The sequence below is a fragment of the Electrophorus electricus genome, chromosome 14, assembly GCF_013358815.1.
Source record: "Electrophorus electricus isolate fEleEle1 chromosome 14, fEleEle1.pri, whole genome shotgun sequence".
Classification (NCBI taxonomy): Eukaryota; Metazoa; Chordata; class Actinopteri; order Gymnotiformes; family Gymnotidae; genus Electrophorus; species Electrophorus electricus.
Genome location: NC_049548.1, coordinates 16,519,673 through 16,544,194, shown reverse-complemented (window position 1 = coordinate 16,544,194; position 24,522 = coordinate 16,519,673). Strand labels below are relative to the sequence as shown.

Genomic DNA, 24,522 nt, shown 5'->3' with positions numbered 1-24,522 from the left:
GTGGATGATCCAAAAGGATACGGGCGCTAGAGACGCCAAACATGACCTTAGAGAAGATTTGACTAAATTAATTAGACTGGTAAGCATCTGAAGGCTCAATAATGTGTCTATTGGTTATTTTTTGTTTAGTTTTTGCTGCTGTAATTGTACACAGATATTTCATATAAATATCAATAAAACAAGCTGAAATAAAGTGTAATAATAATAATAATAATAATAATAATAAAATAGGCTAATAAAGAAAGGTTTTGTTCGTTTTTCTTCGTAGATACTTGTGTCCAATAGAAAGTGTCAAATTCTTCCTTCTTTTATTGTTTATTCACACGAGCCCGAACTGTTAGCTTATTTGAAAGGCTCTGAGGTAAAAATCTAATCAAATCGAAACGTATTTATATAGCGTTTTTTCAGAACAGATACATAAAAAAGACTTTCTGCGCTTTCGCTTTACTAGCCACGCCCAGTTCAGCAGGTTAACCGGATGAACTTATCAAGGTAGGCTGAAGTAATTTTACAGGAACGAGTTTCACAAACAAAGCTGTACTATAATAGGAAGAACGTTCGTAAAATGTACTGAGTGGCCTTTAGATTATGTAGACTTCAGTCAGTCAAAACGTACAGAGATGATTGATAATGCGGTCGACGGAGGGGGAAGGAGAAGCGACGGTATGTCAAAAGACCTGGTGAGTTAACGCTAACTACAAAGGAAAGTAGCCTAATAAACGTTTTAAGGTAGTCGTATAGCAACGTGTATAAAAAGGTACAAGACTATTTAAGATCCTCCTTGCGGTAAATTAAACATGCCGTATGAGTCATGTGTTTGCATCAGGGGTTTCATTCAAACGAAATGGAGCCTTGCCCGGCAACACGATGACTCAGTGACAGTTGATTACTAAGCTGTCTAGTAAAACAACGGTTGTTGTTGTTTTTACATTTTGGGTAAGTTCATCTGTTGGGCTACGTTACCGATGAACTTATCCAAAATGTAAAAAACACTGAAATCACTGAAAGGTCTACAATAGCAATTTACAGATCATCGGAATACTCAACGCAAAGTGCACACGACTCATTTGTACTGGAATAGTAGACCTCAGACATATCTAATTAGTTTAAACTACACGGGTGTCCAGAGGTCGTCAATTCTAAAGTCAGTGTCTGATTTCAGAGCTGGTTTCCAAAAGATATCAAGAAAAGAGTGTGCACAACCTTTGTGGAGGACTCTTTCAGGTGAGAAGTCACTACATTGCCCATAGTAGTAATCAGTTCCTGATGTGTTTCCCTCACAGTTTTGTCTTTTCTGTGCTGCACAGCAACAGCGGCGATAATACGATTTACACCAGTACAATTGCAAAAATGCTGGTGCGTGGTTTCTGTTCGGTCTTGTCTACTGGAATTAGAAGACATTCCTATTCGTGTAGAATTCCATCGCTGTCTATCTTTAATGAATGCTTCCCATGTCATTCCAAACAAATCATGCAAGGAACACCAATGCTCTCTATTCATTATTTTGTCATATCTTTATCACAGGACTCTCATTAATAGCTATGAATGATCCAATTACCTTTTTATTGTCTCAATTATTGTCTCAATAATTATTATTTTTATAATCCCAAGTAAGCAGTAGTGTTAGAGGTATTTTACAGACATTTAGCCTTTGGGAGTGATGTTCTAATATGAACATTCTTACCCTGTCAATCACTTTATGCAACATCTAATATCTATTAATTTGCATCACCTTTGATAAATAATCTCTGCTTTCAGGGTGTGGTCCTCATAGGAAACTAGCTCTTTTCAAATACTGTAAGGCCATTTCCATTCTGTTGTGTGAAAAGGGTGACCACAAATAATACCCCATAAACCTTTCGCTCCCCATGATTATAAATGAAATTCCAACGGAATCTTGCCAATTTCCAGTGTGTAAAGTGTCAGAGGACAATGCCAAAGGTGTCCTGTGCTGAAGGCCACCAGTATGTGATGGCGATTCAGATTCATATGCGGCAGCTAATGGGTCACACGTGTGCTGCAGCAACGGCCTTCTGTGTCAGTGCGGGGGCGCACGGGACAGCCACGCCTCTGCCTCCCTGAGTGACTACTTCAGTGCGGCAATTGTCAGTCATTGGGACAGTGCGCAGCACTCATCTGAGGCCCCCACCGATGCTTTTGGAGAGGTGGAGTTTGCAGGGGCGAGTAAGAGATACAGCCACGTAAGTTACTCCCCCAAAGCCAAGTTTTGCCAGAGTAAATATACTTTATAGCTCTTTTAAGTAGAATTTCAGGTTAGACTGGTGCAGAACCAATCAGTGTGCTTGAAATGTGCATCTTAAGATCCTCCCCTTTTTGATCACCAGTTCTTGCGCCTTTCCTGGGATACTCCGCCTGCTACCGTCTATTCCATCCTGACTGACAACTGGGGCCTGCCCACACCAAACCTGGTCTTGTCCGTGGAGGGTGGTGTGGGTAGGTCAAAGATCAAGAGCTGGGTGCGGGAGGTCCTGAGGCATGGATTGGTCAGAGCAGCGCAGAGCACAGGTACAAACACAAACCCACTCTGTCTGCCCTTCAACCAATATCCAATGGATATCTCGCATTATTTTTTTTAATAAAATGAAGGCATTGTATTGTCAGTTACTGCATTATGCTACTCTGCAAATAATGCCTTTTCTGATATCTAACGTGTGCTGGGAAGAAACGGCTTGTGCTGTACCTGTGGTTGGATGCAAAGGACTAGGGATGATTTGGAACTGGTGGAGGAGGGGATGGTGGGCTCAATTTAATACTAGCGGTGTTGGGGGGGGGCTTTTTGTAAAAACCATACTGCTCGTTTCTGGTGGCTTTTGAGAACAGCATTTATTGTTCTGTAGGTAACACAACTCTGCAAAACAAATAATACAATACTTGTTTTCTCCTGACTCTTCCTTCCCTTGTTTGGTTTGCATGTCAGTCAAATGACTGCGTAATGTCAAAGCTCTTGGCAACACTGACTGCCTAAAACCAGATTCCCTGTGAACAATATAGAACCACACAGAAAGTGATTTGTGGGTTGATAAAGATATGCTAGCTTGCCAATGCTGTATTGGATGAGAAACTTATTTGGCATTGCTAAATAGTTGGCAGGTCAAAAATATTAATCTGTGATCATTTTTCCATTTTCACACAAAAACATTCACATGCTGGTTAGAATAATAACTGACATAAGTGGTAGAGGATATATTTAGGTAAATATATAACTTAAGTTTTAGGCAACTGCTTTGAGTACTGCTTTCACACACCTACTTTGTGTTTCTGAGTTTGTTTAGCGTTTCTTATGAGTTTGCCATCTCAAGCCTTTATGAACAATGGGCTGTGGACAGGTTTTTTAAGTTTGGGTTTAAATTTAGCTTCCTCAAATTTTGGTGAGAATGTAAGAGTTGATTGTGGAGCAAAGTGTATTTTGAGATTTTGAGATTGAACTGGTTGTATAGTAGAGGGTTATTGGAGACCATTTTTTAAAAATGTTTTTTAATAATTTGGCTGCTGAATTAAAGGGTAGTTATCTAACATTTCAGACTCACTTGTCAGAACTTTTGATATCTCATAGTGTGTGAAAATAGAGTTCTTGCATCCAGGAGTGTTGGGAGTTTCTTGGCATGGTGTAAAATTGTGGATCTTTCAGATAACTTCATATCCTGTTTAAAAATGGCCCATCAGAATAGCTGAAATGTTTTGCATTGAACAAGAAATGAAGCATGAAGTTTAATTTTGTTCAGGCTGTTGTATAGACCATGCTCTAAGCACCAAAGTTAACCAAAAGTATAACAGTTTAATTCAACTATTAAATCAACTTTTATACATTTCCCTATATTACAGCTCATAACCAAAATTAAACAACAGATTTATTTTTCTGCTCTCTTCTAAATTCTTTGTCCCTAACCCCTTTGTTTTTTAATTCTTGCTTTCATATATTTCACCCAACACACACACACACACACACACACACACACACACACAGGAGCATGGATCGTGGCAGGTGGTCTACGGGAGGGTGTTGGCAGGTGTCTGGGGGAGGCAGTGAGGGATCACTTCACTGCTGCGTCCTCCGACTCTCTGGCTAAAGTGGTGACCATTGGCATTGCTCCGTGGGGTCTGGTGTCCCACCGAGAGCAGCTGATAAACCTTGAGGTAACTATAACACTTTGTGGATACACCCTCTAAAACAGTGGGAACGTCTACAACACGCATGGCCCAAAGCCCCAAATTTGTGTGAACTGGATAAAAATATTTGTGAATATTTGTAAAGGAGTTAAAATGTTTTTATGTACTGGAGTATGAAAATGTCTATTAATAAAATTGGAAACTAAGTATTTAAAGTATTTGTCAGTTTTTACTGTATAATAAAATTAATATTAAAATTGCAATGACTTAGATTGTACTTTTTTGCCTTAGTTCAAGGTATGAACATGCATAAATACACTCTCAAACTCTTTCTAAATACCCTTCTTCTTTTTAACAGGGCAGTTTCCCTGCTGTCTACTATGTTCCAAACACATCACGGGACTCCTTCTGTCTGGATAACAACTACCAGGCTTTTCTACTGGTCGATAACGGGACAGTAGGCCGTACAGGTGGTGAGACTGTTTTCAAGGCACGCCTGGAGGACTACATTTCTCACCAGCGCACAGGAAAAAAAGGGTGAGTCAGGGATTCAAAAAACATCTCAAGCATAAAATTGAAAAAGTGAGTAAACCTAATAGATGTACAACAAAAAATTCTTGACTAAGCAGAAAAAGAAAAGGAAATTTGAACACTGCTGAAAACAAGCCAAAAGTAAAGTGGTGAAAAATGAACTAATGAGAAAATGCTTGTTATTGTTATTATCATTATTTTTGTTGTTGTTGTTGTTATTATACAGTTAATCCTTTTGACCTTCCAGTCACTGTTCCAGTCACTTTGGGTCTAATGATATACAGATTTCACAATATAAAACCTGTTGTGGTTTTTGTGTGCTGTTATGGCTACGTTCACTTTACCAGGCTAAAGTGACTCAAATCAAATTTATTTGCCTTAATATGACAAAAAAAATTCAGGGCAGTGTTGACACACAAATCTAATCTTTTAAAATCAGATTTGAGTCACTTTCATATGTGGTCTTGGATTGGATTTGTATCCGATTCAAGGCCATGCAAGTTTAAAGAGAATGGTCAGATCAGAATTAGCACTGATTTTGTGCCTATACACATGCACTTAGCACCAGGGTCATCAAAACAACAGTGGAGGAGAATAACAGCAGTGACAACAGTAGCTGCAAAAACAATAACAGCTAGCTGTATTTTTTCACCTTGGCCTGATAACGTACAGCTGAGAAATTTTGTCATCATCCAGTGCAAAATGCAATGCATATATGAACTACTAGCAAATCCATTTTGCCCATTTTAATAGCATAAGTCCTCTGAAAATATTTTTTGTTGTTCATGACACAGGTGACTTATGCAAAAATGTATCAATGTGTGCATGCATTCTGTTTTGGAGGATGGATGCATTCACATTACAGACAGATACAGGTCTTTGATGTGGTCACAATTATGAATGTGAATTGTCAAGCTGGGCAAATCCAGTCTGAGTGTAATGGGAATTGAACTATGTGGCTTGTAATGTGAACGTAGCCAATTTGAGCCATTAGCACTGGCATTTGGTCCTTGTGTTGAGCAGTTACAGCAAACCACAGTCACTGTCTGAGCTGCCAAGCTTTGCTCTGTCTACTCGAGCTGGAAGTGTTCCCAAAGAGGAGATGAAGGCGAGGATGATTTCAGTGTTCCTGCACCAGCCCGCTCCCTCTGCTCACCATTTCAGTTAATTCAGTTAGTTCAGTGTCTCCTGTACTGCAAGAAATTATTCATATGGATAAAGCCACTCCAAAATTTACAGAGCAAGGATGCATACTGTGGCACTGTTTGGACATGTCAGTAAGGACCTGTGTAAGACAGTTTAAGTGATACTGTGTTGTATGTACTGTGCTAGGTAGCGGAAGCATGGATATTCCTGTTCTCTGCATGCTGGTGTCAGGAGAGTCTTACATGCTTGAGGTAAGTTTTGAATTGCAAACGTGTGTTTTGCAAATATAAAACACAAGTATCCAATGAATACAGATCCACTTTGTAATATGTCATGCTCCACATACAAATGCAACATACAAATATATAAAAATGCTTGCAATGAAAAATACAAAAAAATTATAACATGAATACAACAGGTTGCAAAGATGGTAAACAAATTTTAACCAAATATGTTCTGTGCTGGAGTTCCATTTGTAAATCATGGGACTTTTACCGTTATTCTTTCCCAACATGCTAACATAAGACTGATTTACAACTGCTGAGCAGTTCAATCTCTAACAGCAGCTGGCACAGTAGGTCCCTTGAATGAATGGTGAGGTTGTGTTTGCCTGTTGGTTAAAACTAGCAATTTGATATGGGCTACTTCAGCCATTAACTAACCTAGTATGGCAACTTCAACTTGAAACAGATATGTTGGTTTATTGGATTTTAGTAGTGTAAAAACAGATCATTTGGACAGTTAAATATTTTGAAGTACTACATGTGAAATGCCTTGTCTTATCTCTTCCACATTTAAGATGACTCTCAGTGCCACCTGTCGTCATAGAATTCACGTTAGTCAGCACATTTATGAGAGAGCTTATTAGGCAGTTTTTAAATCATACAAAATAAATATAATTCATTCCAAAAGGCTCACACAAAGTTATTACTTTCAATGATTTAAGTATTTGTTTGTTCCACATTTGCATACCTGCATGCATTTGCCTGTAAAATGAGAGTTGAAAACACAACTTAAAATTTGCAAAAAAAATAATATTGTATTCCTGAAACATGTATCTATGTGTGAAGTACAAGGTATTGAAAAACTGTTTTATATATCTAAAATGAGTTATTTTTATTTAGTTCGTTTTGGCACTGAATTTTGACTATACAGAGTGACTTTTTTGGCACCTTTTTGTTTGAGTAATTTGTTTTTTTGTTTTTTTTGGCTCATCCTTTATCTCAGAGATTGAACTTCTCCTTGAAGAACTCCATCCCCTGGTTGGTCCTGGCAGGGGTCAGGTGGGGCTGGCCGACCTGGTGAATGACATTCTGGAGAACGTACCAGCATCAGAGTCAGAGGGCAAGGGGAACGTGGCGAACAAAACGGACCTCAGATCAAGACTGGCAGAGAAAGTGATTGAAACACTTCCAGCTGATCCAGATACTGACAAGCTGGTAGAAAAGGTGAACAAGCAAGAAGCAGAACCACATGGGATTGAAGAGGAAATGAGGAAGAATAAAGCTGAATATGCCTAGACAATAATCTCTGTAATGAAACGAGATTGCATCAAACCGTTGGCTGAGTTTAAAGCATTAGCATAACGCCCCCTAGGGGTATATCCTAATAGCAGCACTTCTATACTGATGTGTAACATCCTAGACTCTGTGCCCAAATTGGATCCCAGTTATTCCTTGGCCTCTAAATATGTTATTTATTAGTATTAATAACAGATCACTTTATTTGTTTATTGTTGAATCTTATATACAGTGAAGCTTTAAATATTTTGGAGATTTTGCAAAAATCTTTCAATTTAAAAAAGCCATGTCATAAGTCAAAGGGATATTCAGTTACTTTGCTTGTATTCCCTTGGGTAATTTTATTAGGCTTTGAGTATTTACCAAAGAAGAGGGCTGATTTCCATCTATCATGGTGAGCAGGAGGGCCCAGACGACTTTGACACAGTGCTGCTGAAGGCTCTAGTCGGTGGTATGCTTCACCAGTGAAAACCTCACCAATTAAAACTCCTATTCCCATTCTGCACAGTGGTGTAAATGGTGTGTGCATGTTTGTGTGCTAGTGAGCAAGCAGCGCTTGTCAGGCGATACCAGCCCCAGTACCGAGGAACTGAAGTTGGCACTGACTTGGAATAGAGTGGACATTGCCAGGAGTGAGCTCTTCACAGGAGACATCCAATGGAAGGTAGGAATGATAGGAAATAGTGTCTTAGTCTTTGCTGAGCAATTTAATTGTCTTTCTCATGCACAAATGGTGGAACCTTTGTTGAATACAGAGTGATGATCTGGAAGACTTCATGACTGATGCTCTGGTGAATAATAAACCCCAGTTTGTGCACCTCTTTATTGAAAATGGCCTGAATATCCTGGACTACCTGACATTTGGTCAGCTGGAGGAGCTCTACCGCTCTATCTCGGACAGCTCTTTGGCCTACACTCTGCTAGTGCGTCACCTCAACGACCGCCAGGGTGCGCCCTATACTGGCTTCACCTATTCCTCTACCGACCTGTTAAACCACTCCTCCAGTCCAATCAAAGAGTTTACCCTTTACGAGGTGAGCACAGTAACTAAGGGGTTTGACTTGGAGGTCTAGAATGATAGATGGAAAACTGTAAATGTGATTAGTGTCAGTGAACTCAGTAAACTCCCATCACACTAAGGGAGTGAGCTTGTTTGAAAATCTCCTAGGTGTCTCAGCTCCTGGAAGACTTGCTGGGGGATGTGTGCGAGCCATTCTATCGCAAAATCCTGGGTCTGCAGGGCATCACCTCTACAAGGAAAATGGTGAAGGTAATACTAAGCCATATTTGTCAAAAGGCTTTCACAAAATATTTCACACCAAAGGCTAAAAAAGAACAAGAGCCTTGTAGAGGTCAATGTCCATATTGGAGCATGCTATTGGACCCCTGTTTGCTTCTGTTCATTGCTTATTACATTTTAGATTTTGGGGCAGAGTCTTCCCTTTTGGATTAATCAACTGATCTTTCTTGTTGGTGTGAAGGCACACTTTCAGGAGTGCTAGATTAATTTCATATTGGTTGTTTTCGCTTCTTCAGAGGCTGACTAAGGTGTGGAAGGAAGGAACAGCCTACCGGAATCACAGGTGCCCCCACCCATGGGCCGCTCTTTTCATCTGGGCTGTGCTGCAGAACCGCAGAGAGATGGCCATCTACTTCTGGGAAATGGTAACATCAATGAACACTGTGGTTGTTGTATGTGTTTTTGACATCAAAGGCAGGATTTTTAGATGAAAGACTGAGCACATAGTTTTCATATAGTTCTCTATCTGTGTCTTTCATTCTCAGACAACAGAATCAGTGCTGAGTGCCCTTAGCGGCTGTAAGCTGCTGAGAGAGCTCTCCAAACTGGAGAGAGAAACCGAGACCAAATATTCCATGAAGGAACTGGCCCGGAAATTTGAAAACTATGCCCATGGTATGATGTGCGCCTGGTCTGTGTGAATGTGCATTTAACTCTGGCTGGACAATGGGTGTGGGCATCTCGAGGGACATTTCACACCCTTCCTCTGTCACCGCCTTTCACTGTAACTCAGCTGAATCTGCTGTTCACCACAGACGTGTTCAGCCAATGTTATCAGAGCAGCGAGAGTCGCTCATTCGTGCTCCTGAGGAAGAAGTCAGCCATATGGGGAGGGGCCACGTGTTTGAAGATGGCCATGGAGGCTGACGCCCGCTACTTCTTCAGCCACGATGGAGTGCAGGTCCGAGCAAATGTGTGGAGTGGAACAGCAGCTACCTGTATAGAGAATTACTTAGTCGGTCCATTCCAGGCTGTTCTCACACCCCAGCCACACATCAGACAAACCTGCTCCTTATCCACCACATCATAGCTACTAGCAGCAAAACTATTTACCTGTATCTTCTAATACTTTTTGTGCTTTAAATTGAGTAGCTTATGACTTTCATTGGACTTTTTTAGAAAAATATTTACATACAATATTTACATTCATATGTAAATAATAATACATACAATATTTACATTCATTTAAAAAAATTGTATATTTCTTAGACCAGTTAGTCATCATGTCTGTAGGTTCCATGTAGTTAAGCTACTTTTAGCATGTAGTTTGTAGTGGTTAACTAATGTTGACTGTTTTTCTGAACCATAACTTCAGTATAGCTGCAGCTAGATATTTTGCAGAGTATGCTAAACTGTAGCTTATCTAAATACATTTAGAGTAGATTTCAAAACATTGTCTGCTCCATAGCAAACATTAACAACTGTAAGCACGTGTGAACAAACACTAAGTGTTTACTAAATGATAACATAAAATAACATAAAATTGCATTATGAGCTCTTTGTATGTAGTGTTACTGAGGCTCTGATGTAAAAAAAACAAAAACAAAAAAAAACACTCCTTGCTCCAGGCAAAGCGACCCTTCGCTAACACTCTGTCATTCCCATACTGCACTAGCACTCTGTGCCATTTCCGTACTCTGGTCCTAACATGGCTACTCGGCCCTCACACTCATCCTACTCTCTCAGAGGGCATCACTGTAAAACATGTCAACTGTTCCGATTATGAGGAAGTTTCTTGGAGCTTCCATACACAAGAAAGGTTACTATTACTATTGACAGGACTGTTAGAAAATGTTTTTGTTTCTAAGTGTGTGTGTGTGTGTGTGTGTGTGTGTGTGTGTCAGAGTCTGCTGTCTCAGATCTGGTGGGGTGATATGAACAGGAGCACGGAAGTGTGGAAGCTCATCCTCACTCTGTTCATCCCTCCTCTTTGCTACACCAATCTCATTTCTTTTAGGTCAGCACAGGCTCATCCCTCCATCCTTATATTACCAAACATTCCCAAAGCTTCTCCCCAGTTTGGAACTCATCAGCTAAAATGCTAAAATGGCAAGCAGTTAATGAATCAGTAGGAATGTTAGCATAAGCATATTCTAAAGACTGATGCTAATGGAGTTTGTCATATGCCATAGCACATTTGAGTAATGCATTCCTTTTAAATTCTGTGAGATATTTAGTTTGTCTTTGCACTGCTTACTTTTTACACTTAATCCTTAAAGCTCCTCCTGCTTATATCTTTTTCCCTCATTGATAATCCAGAGTCTCTGTCCTTCTGTTTGGTCAATGTGCTATTCTGCATATCTGACAGGGAGGTGGAAGAGGCTGAGGAGGGGAAGCCCGACGAGATCCCACAAGGGAAGGACATAGAATGGCTCTATGCAGAAACTGTCTTCTCATTCAGGGACCTCAAACGCATGTAATAACCAGTACTCACAAGAGGGGTAATAGACCAGGGACACAGGGCCTAATTTGATTTTGCAGGCAGTATAGAATTTACCCATGAGTCAAACAGTTTCGTTTTGGAAAAAAATGAAGCATAAAAACTGCATTAAAAAATGCTGTATAATGTTTTATAAATCTTGTCAGAACTGCAGGTAGTTTTGGGAAAAAAAGATGACCAGTATTCTTCTCCCTTTTCTGTTTTTCCAGGCAGGAAAAATCAGAAGACTCAAGCCCCATCAGACCTACCACAAAAGGTATGTCAATATTAAACATTCACCTCTTCATCTTTTATCTTTCATTCATGCTTTAATGAATACTGATACTGCCACTCTATCTTTCTCACTGACTTACTTTGATGGAGGTTTTTGCTATTTAATACCAGTGATATAAAGTTAATCTTAGCTGCTTGTTGTGATTTTGTGTGTTTTGTTTTCTGTGTCTCATCTCAGGCCGCCTGGACAGGGCCACCCCTCAGAAGAGGCCCTTCTTGGTTCAGCGCTGGAGGCAGTTTTGGTATGCCCCAGTCACCGCCTTTGTTGGAAATGTGCTCATGTACTTCCTCTTTCTGGTCCTCTTTGCTTATGTTCTGCTGCTGGACTTCAAGCCGCCGCCCCCCACAGGCCCCTCCACACCTGAGCTGGGGCTGTACTTCTGGGTTTTCACCATTGTATGTGAGGAGATTCGAGAGGTGGGTGCAGATGGCAAAAACATTTTTGAAAAAGCAGCTTTTTTTGTTTGTTTGTTTGTTTGTTTGTTTTAATTTATTTATTTAAAAAAATTATGTATGAGTCAAATATAAAGATGAGTCAAAAAGACCATTCCATATTTTAGAATACAAATAGTCACCAGAACAAACACAGAAAGAACAGAAAGTGGCGGTATTGTTGGTGACCTTGAAGAGACCTCTGCTGAATGAGGCCTTCTCTCTGTGGGAGCTTGGCAGTGTGATGCAGGGAAGGAAAGATGACTGTTTCTCCATCTCCTGTTCAGACATTATTTATTGGAAGCATGACTCTCCGACAGAGAATCCGGCTGTATCCTCAGGACGTGTGGCACAAATGTGACCTCATCGCCATTATCCTCTTCCTCATTGGCATGTGCTGCAGGTATTGTTAAAATTTTCAAGTTCGCCTCCACATGCAGGTGTTCCCAGGGCTGTTCTAGGGATATCTTAACACATCAGCTGTTCTACTAAACTTACCATTTTGCTTGTCTAATGTAATTATCATCAGTCCCTAACATCTCACGAAACCCTTCATGACATGGCACAGGTGTGTTCAAATTAACACAACACAAATATGCAGTACATTGGCTCCCCATGATTGCATGTTAAAATACTGATCTAAATACCATTTTTAAATGACCAACAGTACCCAGGAGCCAGTGTGGTGGTGGTCGTGGTGGTGGTTGTTTGTTTATACATTGTCTTGTTGTGTTTCTCAGGATGTTCAGGAGTACTTTTATGTTGGGCCGTGCTGCCTTGTGCCTCGACTACATGGCTTTCACAATTAGACTTCTCCACATCTTTGCCATTCACAAGCATCTTGGGCCCAAAATCATTATTGTGGGCAAAATGGTAAGATATGTGAAAAAAATAAAATGATTACTCTTAAAGCAGCAGTTCAGATGGTGTGGGGTTGTTGTGTTTTTGTTTTTGTTTGTTTATTTTGGTCCAGCAGATGGCGATGTAGCATTGACTCAGTCTCACTTTAATGGAAAGCATTTTCAAGCGTAGTTATGTTAGCCAGGTTTAAAAAAAAAATCTTATTTCACCAGCTCTGACCTTGATCCGCACTCTGGAATGAGTCTGACACCTTCTGCAATATCAAGCCATTTGTGCTCTAGGGCACACATCAGTGTTAATCCCATCAGCTTCATTACTATTGCAGTTTCTCCTTTGATTTTCATGCTTGCACCGGCTAGCTCTGGGTTTTCATTATGGTCTGTGCATTAGAATATGCTGAATCATCAAAATGCAAAATGGCTTACAGTCTGCATATTTCACATTAAACCTGCAAAGCCAAGCAAAATGAAACCATATACAGGTTCAATCTCATATTCAGGAGACTCAGGTTCAGTTATGGTAGTCACATGAAACACTGTTGTATTTAAAGATTTATCAAAACTTTATCAAATCTTTGCCGTATAGCCACCCTCTTGCTTTCCAGATGAAGGACGTATTCTTCTTCCTGTTCTTCCTGGGGGTATGGCTGATGGCCTATGGAGTAGCCAATCAGGCTCTGATGTACACCTATGACACCAGTGCTGATAGGATTCTTCGACGGGTGTTCTACAGGCCATATCTGCATATATTCGGACAGATCCCGGTGGAGGAAATAGACTGTATGTTCTTATTCCAGTCACCCAGTCTGAATGGTTACGTCACACTGTTTTATTGCATTGGGATCATGATTTGCTGTCCTTGCTTATTTCAACCTCTTTGCATGTGTGTGTTTAGCGGGCTACGTTTGGAATGCTGACTGCACAGACAACACCACGCTTGTCGATGAAGGTATGGAGCCCTGCAGGAATCCCCATCATAATTGGCTAGTGGTCATCTTACTGGTTGTCTACCTCCTGGTCACCAACATCCTACTCATGAACCTACTCATTGCCATGTTTAGGTAGTCATCGATCCCTCCATCCATCTCTCCATCTATCCCTCCATCCAGCCAGACACCTGATGTCCTAGTGATTTCCATTCACTCTGCTCCAAACCTTTCCTGTTTTTTCACCTCTCTCTGGCTGTCATCTTTTGCTTCTCTTCCCACCTTCTGTCCAGCCACACCTTCTCCAAGGTACAGGAGCGGAGTGACACGCACTGGAAGTTCCAGCGCTTCAATGTGATTGTGGAGTACCACTCTCGGCCATGCCTTGCACCACCCTTCATCGTCATCTCCCACATCCACCTCATCATCAAGAGGAACATTCGCAAGATCCCATCAGAGAAAATCCACCAGTTTGGTAAGTCCTTGTCCATCATCTAAGTACTTCTTTTTAAATCTTGTAATGCAGAGATAATATGAATGACAACAAATGAGAGATGCACTATATGGACAAAAGCATGTAGACAACTGATCATAATACCTAAATAAGATAGACATCCTATACTTTTTTATACAATGCATTTATTTGTAATGTCTCTTCGATTTCACAACAATTCACTGATATTTGCTGATGATATACTGACAACAAAAGTAATCATTGCATTGTGATTTTCTATAACAAAGCCTTCCCAATATTTTTAGAAATCTTTCTTTACAACAGCTATTTACAAGAGAACAAGGGGTGCTTATACTCTGCTTACAGGAGCAAAAACACTACTTTTAATTTATTACTTTAATTTCTTAATTGTTTTAACAGAAATATGACCATATGGGTTTAATGTACTCAGTGCACTTTGACTAAATCAAAGTGAATGCTGATTGAATGCTTCTTTCTGTATAGTAAGAGAGGAAGAGAGCTTTCACATTTTGTATAGATCATGTTATGTCCAGCCATTTGTTAATAGTAGGTGGCTCTGGATTTAACCATTTTCTTGTCAAACTGTTGCCACAAAGCTGGAAGCATATACTTGTCTAAAATGTCTTTGTATTCTGTAACATTAATATACCCTACACAGAAACTAAGGGGCCTAGCCCAAACCCTGAAAAACAGCCCCAGGACCATTATTCCTCCCACACCATACATTACTGTTGGCACTGTTCATTCTGTAGGTAGTATTCAGTGTGCTTCACACCACCCCAGCTTGGCACTGTGCATCTGAGACTAAGACCTGTTTGGTGATAGAAACCCATTTCATGAGGCTTCTGATGCACAGTTCTTGTACTGATGTTGCTTCCAGAGGCAGTGGAACTCTAGTGGGTGATGAATCAGGAGAGATGATTTATATGTGCTACACACATCATTGCCCTTTTGTGTGAGATTGCATACTGTGCTGCATTCTGGCTGAGCTGTTTTTGCTTCTACATGTAATTTCACAATAAGGGCGCTTAAAGTTCAGGCAGGGCAGAAATTTCATGTCTTGATTTGTGATCCTTGAACAGTGCCACAGTTAAAGTTACTGAGCTTTGTGCTTGAATTTAAACACCGGTTATCAGTGGGTGTGGCTGAAACACCTGAACTCAATAATAAAGAGGGGTGCCACACTTACCATATATTGTATTGGGGACTAATGTAATCTCCTTTGCGTGCTGATTTTCAGTTGGTGACAAGAAAACCCATATTCTCCTTTGGATCCCTTAACATATGTTGTTACAGTTGGTTCTGCTTGTCTTTGGTTAGCTGTAGAACTGACAGAAAAGATTAACAACAGACTTTTGACATGGGAGAGCATTCAGAAAGAAACTTTCCTGTCAGCTGCCAGCAAGAAGCAAAGAGGGAGTGATGGCGAGAGGCTGAAACGCATGTCAATCAAGTGAGTGTCCCGCCCATGCTTCACTACATATATTCACGATGAACATTTTCAGTAACAGCCAGGTTAGGGCTTTGGGTATGCCATTTAGCACAAACTGGAATATCCTTTGACACTGTCCAAATAAATCTTTAACCCATCTGTTATCATACAAAGTTTGTTAGCCATTCTCCAGTTCCTTATCAATGGCCAGTTTCTGACAACAAGACAGTGGACCACTCCCAAAGTAGTACTGACTCAGACATAAAACCCAACATCTACAGCCATTTAATGTAACCCAGCATCTACAGCCATGCGTTTAATGCAGGGTTGAGAATGGTTCCCATTCTGGTGCACAAATGTCCTATGGTCAGAAACAGACCAGTGATGAATGGCCATCTGTAGCTGGCCAGTTGTTAGTGCATTTGTGTGTGTGTGTGTGTGTGTGTGTGTGTGTGTGTGTGTGTGTGTGTGTGTGTGTGTGTGTGTGTGTGTGTGTGTAAGGGAAGTGGTAGCTCAGTGGTTAAGATTGCCAGTTCAAGCTCCACCACTGCAAAGTTGCTGCTGTTGGACCCCTGAGCAAGGCCTTTAACCCTCAATTGCTCAAGTTTTACTTTGGATAATAGAGTGAGCTAAATGCCATAAATGTATGTGTGTGTGTGTGTGCGCGTGCATGTATTAATAGAGTGGACAGTGTTCTCAAACAGACTGCGGAAATAAGGGATGTTGATCGTAGATTACAAGCACTTGAGACCGAGGTAAAATGCTTTATATTTAGCATAATATCATAGTACCTCAAAAGAACAAAAACCCAACAACTTTTCATCTCCCTCTATGCATCCCTCTCTCTCAGATGGAGTTCTGTTCCTCCACCCTTGTGTGGATGGCTGAGGCGCTCTCTCAGAGTGGGTTGCTGAAGACCAATAAGCCTCCACCTACACACAAAGGCAAGTTTCGCTATCTCCATTAAATGTGCTTTATAGAATTGGTTTATGATATCAATATTTTTGTTGCCAGAAAATCACAAAGACAGACAAACAGATAGATAGGGGCCTGGGTCCTTACATTGTCTTTTTCCCAAACTCCTTTGCAGTAAGATGAGAGGTGGAGTTCTCTGTCTGGCACTCATCAGTCACCCCTTCTTTGCACCATTTCTCTTCCTCTTGCACCTATGCGTCATGGCATGGCAAGGAGACATGCTCCCACCTCTCTCATCAGCCGGATTTTTATGAGCTCTCGGAAAAGTCGCTGGGCATTGTTCTGATTTTAAAGAGTTGCTCATGCAAGCTGGGCCATTGTCCTTTAAGTTCTTGGGAACTGCATATTCCCACACTTGGGGACTGCAAGAGAGGGGAATACAGGGGAACAAGGCAGAACCTATGACATGCCAATGAGACACTTCTTGAATAATTTTTGTGTTACAGGTACAGTCATGTAGAAAATGTATCAGTGTGCTGTTACTTTTGTGCAGTCTTAAAAAAAAAAAAAAAAAAAGATTTTATGTTTGTGCTCTGGAGTCCAATATGCAGTATTATGTACAATATGACATTTGTCCATTTGCCTCTGCCTCTTCTTCACTGAAATAGAGCAGAAAACCATTTATGGGCAGTCATGAGATTTCTGCAGCCATAGGTTTAGGATTAAAAAACAACAAATGATTATACCTACATTCACTCACCTGTTATGTGAGAACACCTACTTCACCAGATGAAATCATACTTGAGAGGACTTACTATCAAACGTTTTTTACTATCATAAAGAACAGAACTACATAACTGTCTGTTTAAATAATCAGTATAAACACTGCAGATAATTGGTATAAACATTGGTAATCACCATAAACTGTAAAATGTTTTAACAATGCTTGCACCACAGTGCATTGTTAAGATGAAAATACAGGTAGCCAAAGACCAGCAGCTGCATGTAAGTGTGATTACACATCACTTTTGAAATAGACAGTTGTCATTTGGAATATGTAAAATTACAGAGGTTTTAGGCATTTTATCAAAGCTTTAAATACAGCAAATGAATTGGAACTTTCTTGGGACTTACTTGAAGGTACTTATAAACAGAAGCATTAGTCAGACATTTGGTTTAAGACATGTGGATTTATACCTATTACCACTGCTATTTTGGAGATGTCTACACACACACTTTCCCAGAGGATATGGATGCTGTTGCTACTAAATTTGTTGAAATGTTTAAACACAAACTGACCCAAAGGACACTGACGCAGTTACTTTTTTTTGGGTTTATTTTATAAACCATATGTGCAAAACTGACTTGTGTAGCAGTGTTTATTCTGTATATCAGTTTTAAGCTCACAGAGGAATTTATTTTGTGGTAGTGCATTGTTATGACTTCTATAACTGTCAGTTGCTCTAACTAATACGGTGCTGTGTATTGTCTGTTCATATGCTGTCTATTTATAAACGTTTTGGCCAGCAGAGCAGAACATATGTGATGGACAGAGGGACAGAAATAGTCTGTATGCATATGCTTGCTTCTTTTATTTCACAGGCATAGCAGGTTCACACTCTCTCATTATTATTTATTCCCTGTATTCTCACTTTGTTGGCATTCCATGTTTCAGTGATGAAGGCAAGGGAACTCACAATGAGAACACCTATAAGGATATAGCGAACAGCCACTACACTAATGATATTAAATTGAAAATTTTAACATGAAACAATGATAACATTTGTGTGTTCACTTCAAGTTGGAGCATCTCCTCCAACAAACATAAAAAGAAGCAGCAGAACCTGTTTTCATATCAGTTATCTGATGTCTTTAGGGGAGTTGGCTTAAGAATGCTGACTATTCATTGGCCCCCAGGCCATGGTGCATCATGACAAAAATGGCAAATCTTTTTCCGTCTCTTACTTCAGGCATTGAAGGCTTACATACTGCTGAACTCCCACCTGTGTCTGCACATGGAAGAATCATGCAGAACTGTAACCTCTGACAAGAGGTGAAGTTCATCCAGTTTGAATGTTTCAGTGATGCAGGTGCTGCGGTAATCAGAGACAGAAGTGGCTGTGCTGGCTAGCAAGATAGTGATGGATAGAAGACATGACCTTTAGGAAAGAAAGAAAGCAGAGAGATGGAGTTTCAGTGCCAGGTCTACTGAAGGTCAGATAGTGAAGGGTCATGCTGTTATTCCAAGCCTCTTTATATAGTTTCCCAATCACCTGTTAGGCCCAGCCAAGGCCTGCACAGATGTCAGTCTGTGTGCGTGTGTGTGTGCGTGTGTGTGTGCGTGTGTGCGTGTGCACGTTTGTGTGTACATGCATGCTTGCTTGCTTCTCTTTTATGCTAGTATTCATTCTCACTTATGCACTGTGATCTATAGATTTGTTTCTTTTTCTCTCTGTCTCTTTCTCATTCACCCACTGAAAAACACACATAGGCACACACACATAGGAAAGCACATCAGAATTACTGACATGTGGCCCTGTCAGTCATCTCACTATTCATCCCTGTTCCCTTACGTCCACTGAGCGTGTGTTTGTGTTTGCACTCCTGCTAGTGTGGTCAGTCTGCTCTCTGTTAGTTCTTCCAGACTTTCTTCTTTTCTTCTCTTATTTGTCCAGGGTGGGGACCAAGAACCTTTCCCCTGAAGCTTTTATTGGGTGGAGACGTTGAAACAAAGCTGGACTAGCAGGTCCTCTTTTTTGTGAGCGACAGAGGGAGGCTAACATGGCTGCTCTGCATGTCAAGCTGCTGCTGGGACTGCTACTCGCTCTGTTGAACACAGGTTCATGGAGCGAGGAGGTGGACAAACTTCAGGAAGAGGGCGCAACCGAGGCAGCCAAGCTGGGAAATGCAAATGTGGCAGGGGAAGACATGGCTGGACATGAGGAAGGCAGAGAGGAAGACTCAGATGAAGAGGAAGGGTCAGAGGAAGAGAGTGCAGAGGATGTTGATGGTGCCAAGCAGTCTGTTGAAGAGGAGGATATTCCTGCTGATGAGGCAGGTGAAGAGGAAGGTGAGGAAGAAGAGGATGAAGTTGAGGAAGAATCTGTAGGGGAGAAAGCAGCTGAAGTGGAGGAAGAGGAGGAGGCAGGTCAGGAGGAGGAGTCAGAGGATGAGGAAGAGGAGCTAGAGGATGAAGAGGAAGATGAGACTGAGGAGGAAGAAGCTGTAGATCAGACAGAGGTGGCAGAGGTGAGGGGAGAGGAGGAGGGAGATGAGGAAGCAGAGCCAGAAGAAGATGAATTTGCCAGTGAGGAAGCTACTGATGAAGATGAAATAGAAGAGAAGGAGAACGAAGAACATTCTGAGGAGGGAGGGGTTGTTGAAGATGAGGCCGGTGACCTTGAAGATCATCATAAATATGGTGAACACACAGAGACAGACGGGGAGGAAGGAGATGCAGGTATGAGCTTGGTGTTACAGTATAACCGATGTATTGCTATGCTTTATATCTCTGTTTGGGTTCCAAAAAAACTGCAAAAATCATATGGTCTTATTTTCAGCACACCTATGAATTATTAGTTCAAAGTACAGCTTGAGGGAGTTTTCAACAGTTCTTAGGCTGATGGTGAAGGGTTAAGGGCATGTCCCATAATATAACAGTTTGGAACACTAGTGTAATTGACTAGAATGGAATAACTACCATCTTTTAAATGAATCTCAAAGGTCAAGAATGCTGGCTCTATATGAACAAATAAATTTAAAAAAGGTATTTATAAAGGTAGTTCACACATCAGCCTGTCTCTACAATTATGCAATGATACATTTCTAGATCAGTCATGGCCCATAAAATGACCACAACTTTGTTTTGAACCACACTAGATTTAATCTAGTTACATCAATGTTAAATTAAGGTCAAAGCTTCAATTTCTCAGTACATGTTGATGAGCTTGCCTTTTATGTGCTATAGAGGACACTGTTGATGAGGTAGAGGAAGACACAGGAGAAGAGGAGCTTGCAACAAGCTCTACAGTTCCAGACTATCACACAGGCTCCGTGTGTAGCCTGTGCTCCGTCTGTGAGGTACTGGCTCAAAGAATCGTCACGTAATGACGATTCAAATGACTTGCACACCGCATAACTCATTGACAACATAATTAACTTACTTTAAATGATGTGTAAACCTTTTTATGAGAGTAGCCTTATTGTGTAGTGGTACCTTCTTTTTATAGGGGTCAGCAACTGTCAGCAGGGGCTAAACTGATCGCGCTCTCTGTCCCTCTCCACCCTCTTTGTTTTTCTTTCTTTCTTTCTTTCTTTCTTTCTTTCTTTCTTTCTTTCTTTCTTTCTTTCTTTCTTTCTTTCTTTCTTTCTTTCTTTCTATCTATCTCTCTCTCTCTCTCTCTCTCTCTCTCTCTCTCTCTCTCTGTCTGTCTGTCTGTCTGTCTGTCTGTTTCTCTCTACGGTCAGCACTGCAATAACTGTGACAAGTGTCCTTGTGAGGCAGGAGACTTAGCAGCACATTGCCAACACTGTCAAGTGAGTGCTTATACCAGCATCCACATTAATATATTATGCATCCACTTTACAACTGTGTGTGGCCATACCCATCTCACAAAGTATAAATATCAGTTTGCATACAAAGGGATGAATGCTGTAAAAATAGAACCATCATTTGAAAGACTGAAAAGGCTTAGATAAGTCTAGACTCATTATCAGTACATTCTAGCCCTACCGTTACCGAGTAGCCATTCCAAAAACAGTTGAGCTTTTATGACTTCTGCTGTCTTTGCTTTCTACGTTTAACATGTTGTTTTGTTCCATTCAGTTTAATTATATCAACTTTTTCCAAATTCAAGTTCTTTTTCTGGTAAAGTTAAAGCTCTAGAGTCACGTGTGCTGATGCAATTGACCCTCTTAGCTGCTTTGCAAATTGAATCCAAAGGTTGATTTATCCATGCTAACTTTTGAAGATCAACATTCACTTCTTAATTTTAAAAGGAGCAATCAGTCACTTTTAACACAAAGCAGCAAACAAAATTTAGTGATTATTTATTAATTTTGGGTTATATCTTGCTCAGTTCACCTAGTCCTTATTTTCTTGTAAAAAGTGAAAAAATTCATGACACTTTGCAAACTCCTATAGCTCTACTCCAACTGCTCTTTTACTCTGTTGCCTTTTTCTTTAAAGTGCAGTTCATAGGATATGAAGAATCAAGTTTGCTTTATAGTGCCTGACAGAACCACTGAACCGCTCCATAGAACGGGTCCCCCACATGGAGGCAGCTATATTTAAAATAGATTTAGTACGCTGATACATCGAGAGGCCACTAGGTGTCAGTATAACGGCTGTTTCAAAATATAAAGAAGAAGAACTGACAAAAAGGAAAAAGTTATTGCTCCTGTAGGTGTTAGTGTTATAGGTTGATGGAACTAAATAAACAGCATATGCATAGAACCTTTGCATATTTTTTATTAGGTTCTGTGATTTAGTGTCATGGGTTAGTATTTTTCAAGTATTTACAGCGGTATTGTAAATTTTTGGCATTTTGTCATAGCAAAGGGATAAGTGGTTGTTATATAGCACCAAGATTAAACTGTAAAACTGGGCTGTTAACCCCCCCCCCCCCCCCCCCCCCCCCCCGCCCCCTTTTTTTTTTTACTCTTTGATCACAACATTGCCCAGAACAGTCACATGCAAGGGATATTGTATAACCACCACTGAAATTGTATATTGTATAACCACCATGCACAAAAATGTCATTATAGCTCTATAGCTCTCCGATAGCCTAGCCATACTTAAAGGTTCATATGTTTTTTTCAGAACTTTGCTCAGCTGTAACTGTGCATGATTGTTTCTCTCCCCCAGCAATGCTCCTACTGCGCTCTCTGTTCTGTGTTCTGTGAGACAGTCTGTGAGCCAGGTAAGAGTTCCTCACCACATCCTGCTTCACACACAAAATGTTTTTCTTACTCAGCAAACAGGATCACGTGGTAATACTAGTCCACCAGGAACCAATTCCCATGAATGAGAAATTTGGCCTAAAGCTTTGCTTTAGAATGACTGAGAATTTGGGGAATGCCCTTGGTATCTACAGAGGCCAAATGCATTTGCTACATTTATCCATCAAAAATCTGAAGACATTTGCAGATGTTTTAACAAAGCTAACTCTACTGTCAGTATGGGAGTGTAAGAACTCACTAAGTGACGCTAAAATTTTACATTTATTGGTAGCACTTTTTACAGCATGTGTGCTCATAAACATTTACAGAAGTCATATATAATGAGAATTCAGGGTGAGGCACCTACTGAGCAAGCAAAGGTGGCACTCACTGATCTGGCATGTTTAATTTTGTCTTTCTGCACTGTTTACATTCCACATAAAGCAAACAGTAAATGATTGTATTCTTTCTGAAACAGACTGTGTTGCTTTATTTTATTTGTCTCATAGGTGGCATTGTGGATGTTCTATCTGGAACTTTTTATCAGTGAGTGCTGAAGCTTTATTAATTCTTGATTTTCTCAATATTTACTTAATTTTATAAATGCTCATATGTACATAGATATGTTTATGACAGAGTTCTCTGGCTTTGCTATGCAGGACTATTGCCTCGTATCTGTGAGCACCTATGACATTCTCCCCTGTGCCACCCTGTAGTGGAGAGCAGCCGTTTGGCTCAGCATCTGTGATGTTTGTTAGTGCTTGAAAACATATCCTCATCTTAAGGCAGGTACAGAATTATGGAGCCTTTATATGTGCAGTTGAGGTCAGCACACCCAGGGGCATGTGGTTTACACTGGCACATAAACATTTCAACAAGGTGGAGAGTTTAGTTTTATAATTTTTCAAACTTAATCTCCCAGATTTAAATTCATAGAAAGCATTCATAGTAGTAAATATAAAATGTTTACTTAAAAAAATTTAGTTAAAATATGTTCTGTGGTGACACAAGACCTGTATATCTGGTTTCAGTACAGGTGAGCTCTTTGAGCAGACAGATGTGCTAAGGCACATGTTCTGTGATTCAGTGGCATGTCATTCATAGGCTCATAAATAAAAAATAAAAGAGTCATTTTATATGCATTTGTTTATACTTTATATCTGTTTGTGTGTAGTTAGACTGATGATTAAGTAAATGAAAAAACAAAACCCCAACATCAAATATTGAATTAAAACACTATAGTCTGTTTAGATCAAATTAATTAATTTTGTTATAATATTAACATTATAACATTATATAACAGTATAGTATAAAAACACAATAAAAATAACAAAGTTAATTTATTTTACACAGATATGTAATAATGGATCATTTTTCTCAATAAATAAATGAGTGTAATATTTTTGTCCCATTTGATTTAGTTCTCTCTATCTACTTTTAGAACTTGTAGTTTTAGTTCAAATTTAAGTAGAAATATAGTAACTTCTAAAGGGTTTAGAAACTTTCAAGCACTGTAAGTGTACATTTGTAGTTGTAGTGAGTAACTAAATCTTTCACAAAGATGTTTCCAGCCATTGCATAATAGTTCAGGGGTCAGGCTGTAACCATCTTTGAATTATAGCTTTTATGCATGCAGCTAGTAGAATTTTTAATTAATTCTTTAATTTATACAGATTTGAAATAGACAAACATACAGAATAAGAGTTGTTTCCGAATAAATGATTCAAGGATCTCTTTAGTTATTGATTGATATTTTTCCAAAATGTTTGAATAGTTGGGCAAGCACAAAAATATAAAAGTGGTTAGATATTGTTTCTCCACAGCATCACCAGCAAAGCCTCTGCTTACTGGGAAAAGGTTCTGGTTAGTTCTATGGAGATATGAATGGGAGGGGCAAAAAAAGCCCTAAATCTGAAATTGGCACTGACATTGCTAAGTTTTCTCTAGAAGATAAAGTTGAGCATGATGAGATCTCAAGATGGAGTTTGCTTTCCTATGGGGAACCAACTGAGGTAGTTCCTGAGCAAATGAAAAAGTATATTTGTGAATATTTTGATTAAAAAAAAAAATCAGTTTAAGCATATTGGCAATAAAAGTAGAAACATCAGTATGGAATGAGAAGGTATTAGGAGTTTATTCAATGTCAAGAACATGGTGCAAATATCTAGAAGAATGACAGCTACATGGTTGACTGATGATAATGG

General features: G+C 39.9%; 2 protein-coding genes across 2 annotated transcripts; both read left to right on the top strand.

Annotated features, from left to right (window-relative positions):
- The first annotated feature begins 533 nt into the window (after positions 1–533).
- Positions 534–18,096, top strand: LOC113590847 (transient receptor potential cation channel subfamily M member 4-like). Its single transcript, XM_035533287.1, is given in 29 exon segments — positions 534–680; positions 1,163–1,224; positions 2,024–2,201; positions 2,346–2,526; positions 3,986–4,155; positions 4,487–4,665; positions 5,996–6,056; positions 7,033–7,080; positions 7,083–7,253; positions 7,674–7,776; positions 7,868–7,989; positions 8,081–8,359; positions 8,494–8,595; positions 8,862–8,990; positions 9,111–9,240; positions 9,381–9,526; positions 10,470–10,582; positions 10,934–11,041; positions 11,275–11,321; positions 11,517–11,755; positions 12,058–12,173; positions 12,511–12,643; positions 13,236–13,410; positions 13,526–13,691; positions 13,850–14,031; positions 15,352–15,484; positions 16,146–16,218; positions 16,314–16,407; positions 16,554–18,096. Coding segments are annotated over 29 exon segments (3,708 nt in total). The 5' UTR covers positions 534–620; the 3' UTR covers positions 16,562–18,096.
- Positions 18,097–18,894: 798 nt separating this feature from the next.
- On the top strand, positions 18,895–23,681 carry LOC113590848 (sarcoplasmic reticulum histidine-rich calcium-binding protein-like). Its single transcript, XM_027031159.2, has 6 exons — positions 18,895–19,838; positions 20,346–20,458; positions 20,846–20,914; positions 22,245–22,299; positions 22,828–22,864; positions 22,978–23,681. Exons 1-6 carry the CDS (start codon positions 19,160–19,162, stop codon positions 22,997–22,999), a joined length of 975 nt encoding a protein of 324 aa, XP_026886960.2. The 5' UTR covers positions 18,895–19,159; the 3' UTR covers positions 23,000–23,681.
- Positions 23,682–24,522: the final 841 nt, after the last annotated feature.

Coding starts and splice junctions, on each gene's coding strand:
- LOC113590848 (XM_027031159.2), top strand. CDS start 19,160: ATGGCTGCTCTGCATGTCAAGCTGCTGCTGGGACTGCTACTCGCTCTG. Junction 20,915..22,244: donor CACATTGCCAACACTGTCAA/GTGAGTGCTTAT, acceptor TCTCTCCCCCAG/CAATGCTCCTACTGCGCTCT. Junction 22,300..22,827: donor TGAGACAGTCTGTGAGCCAG/GTAAGAGTTCCT, acceptor TTTGTCTCATAG/GTGGCATTGTGGATGTTCTA.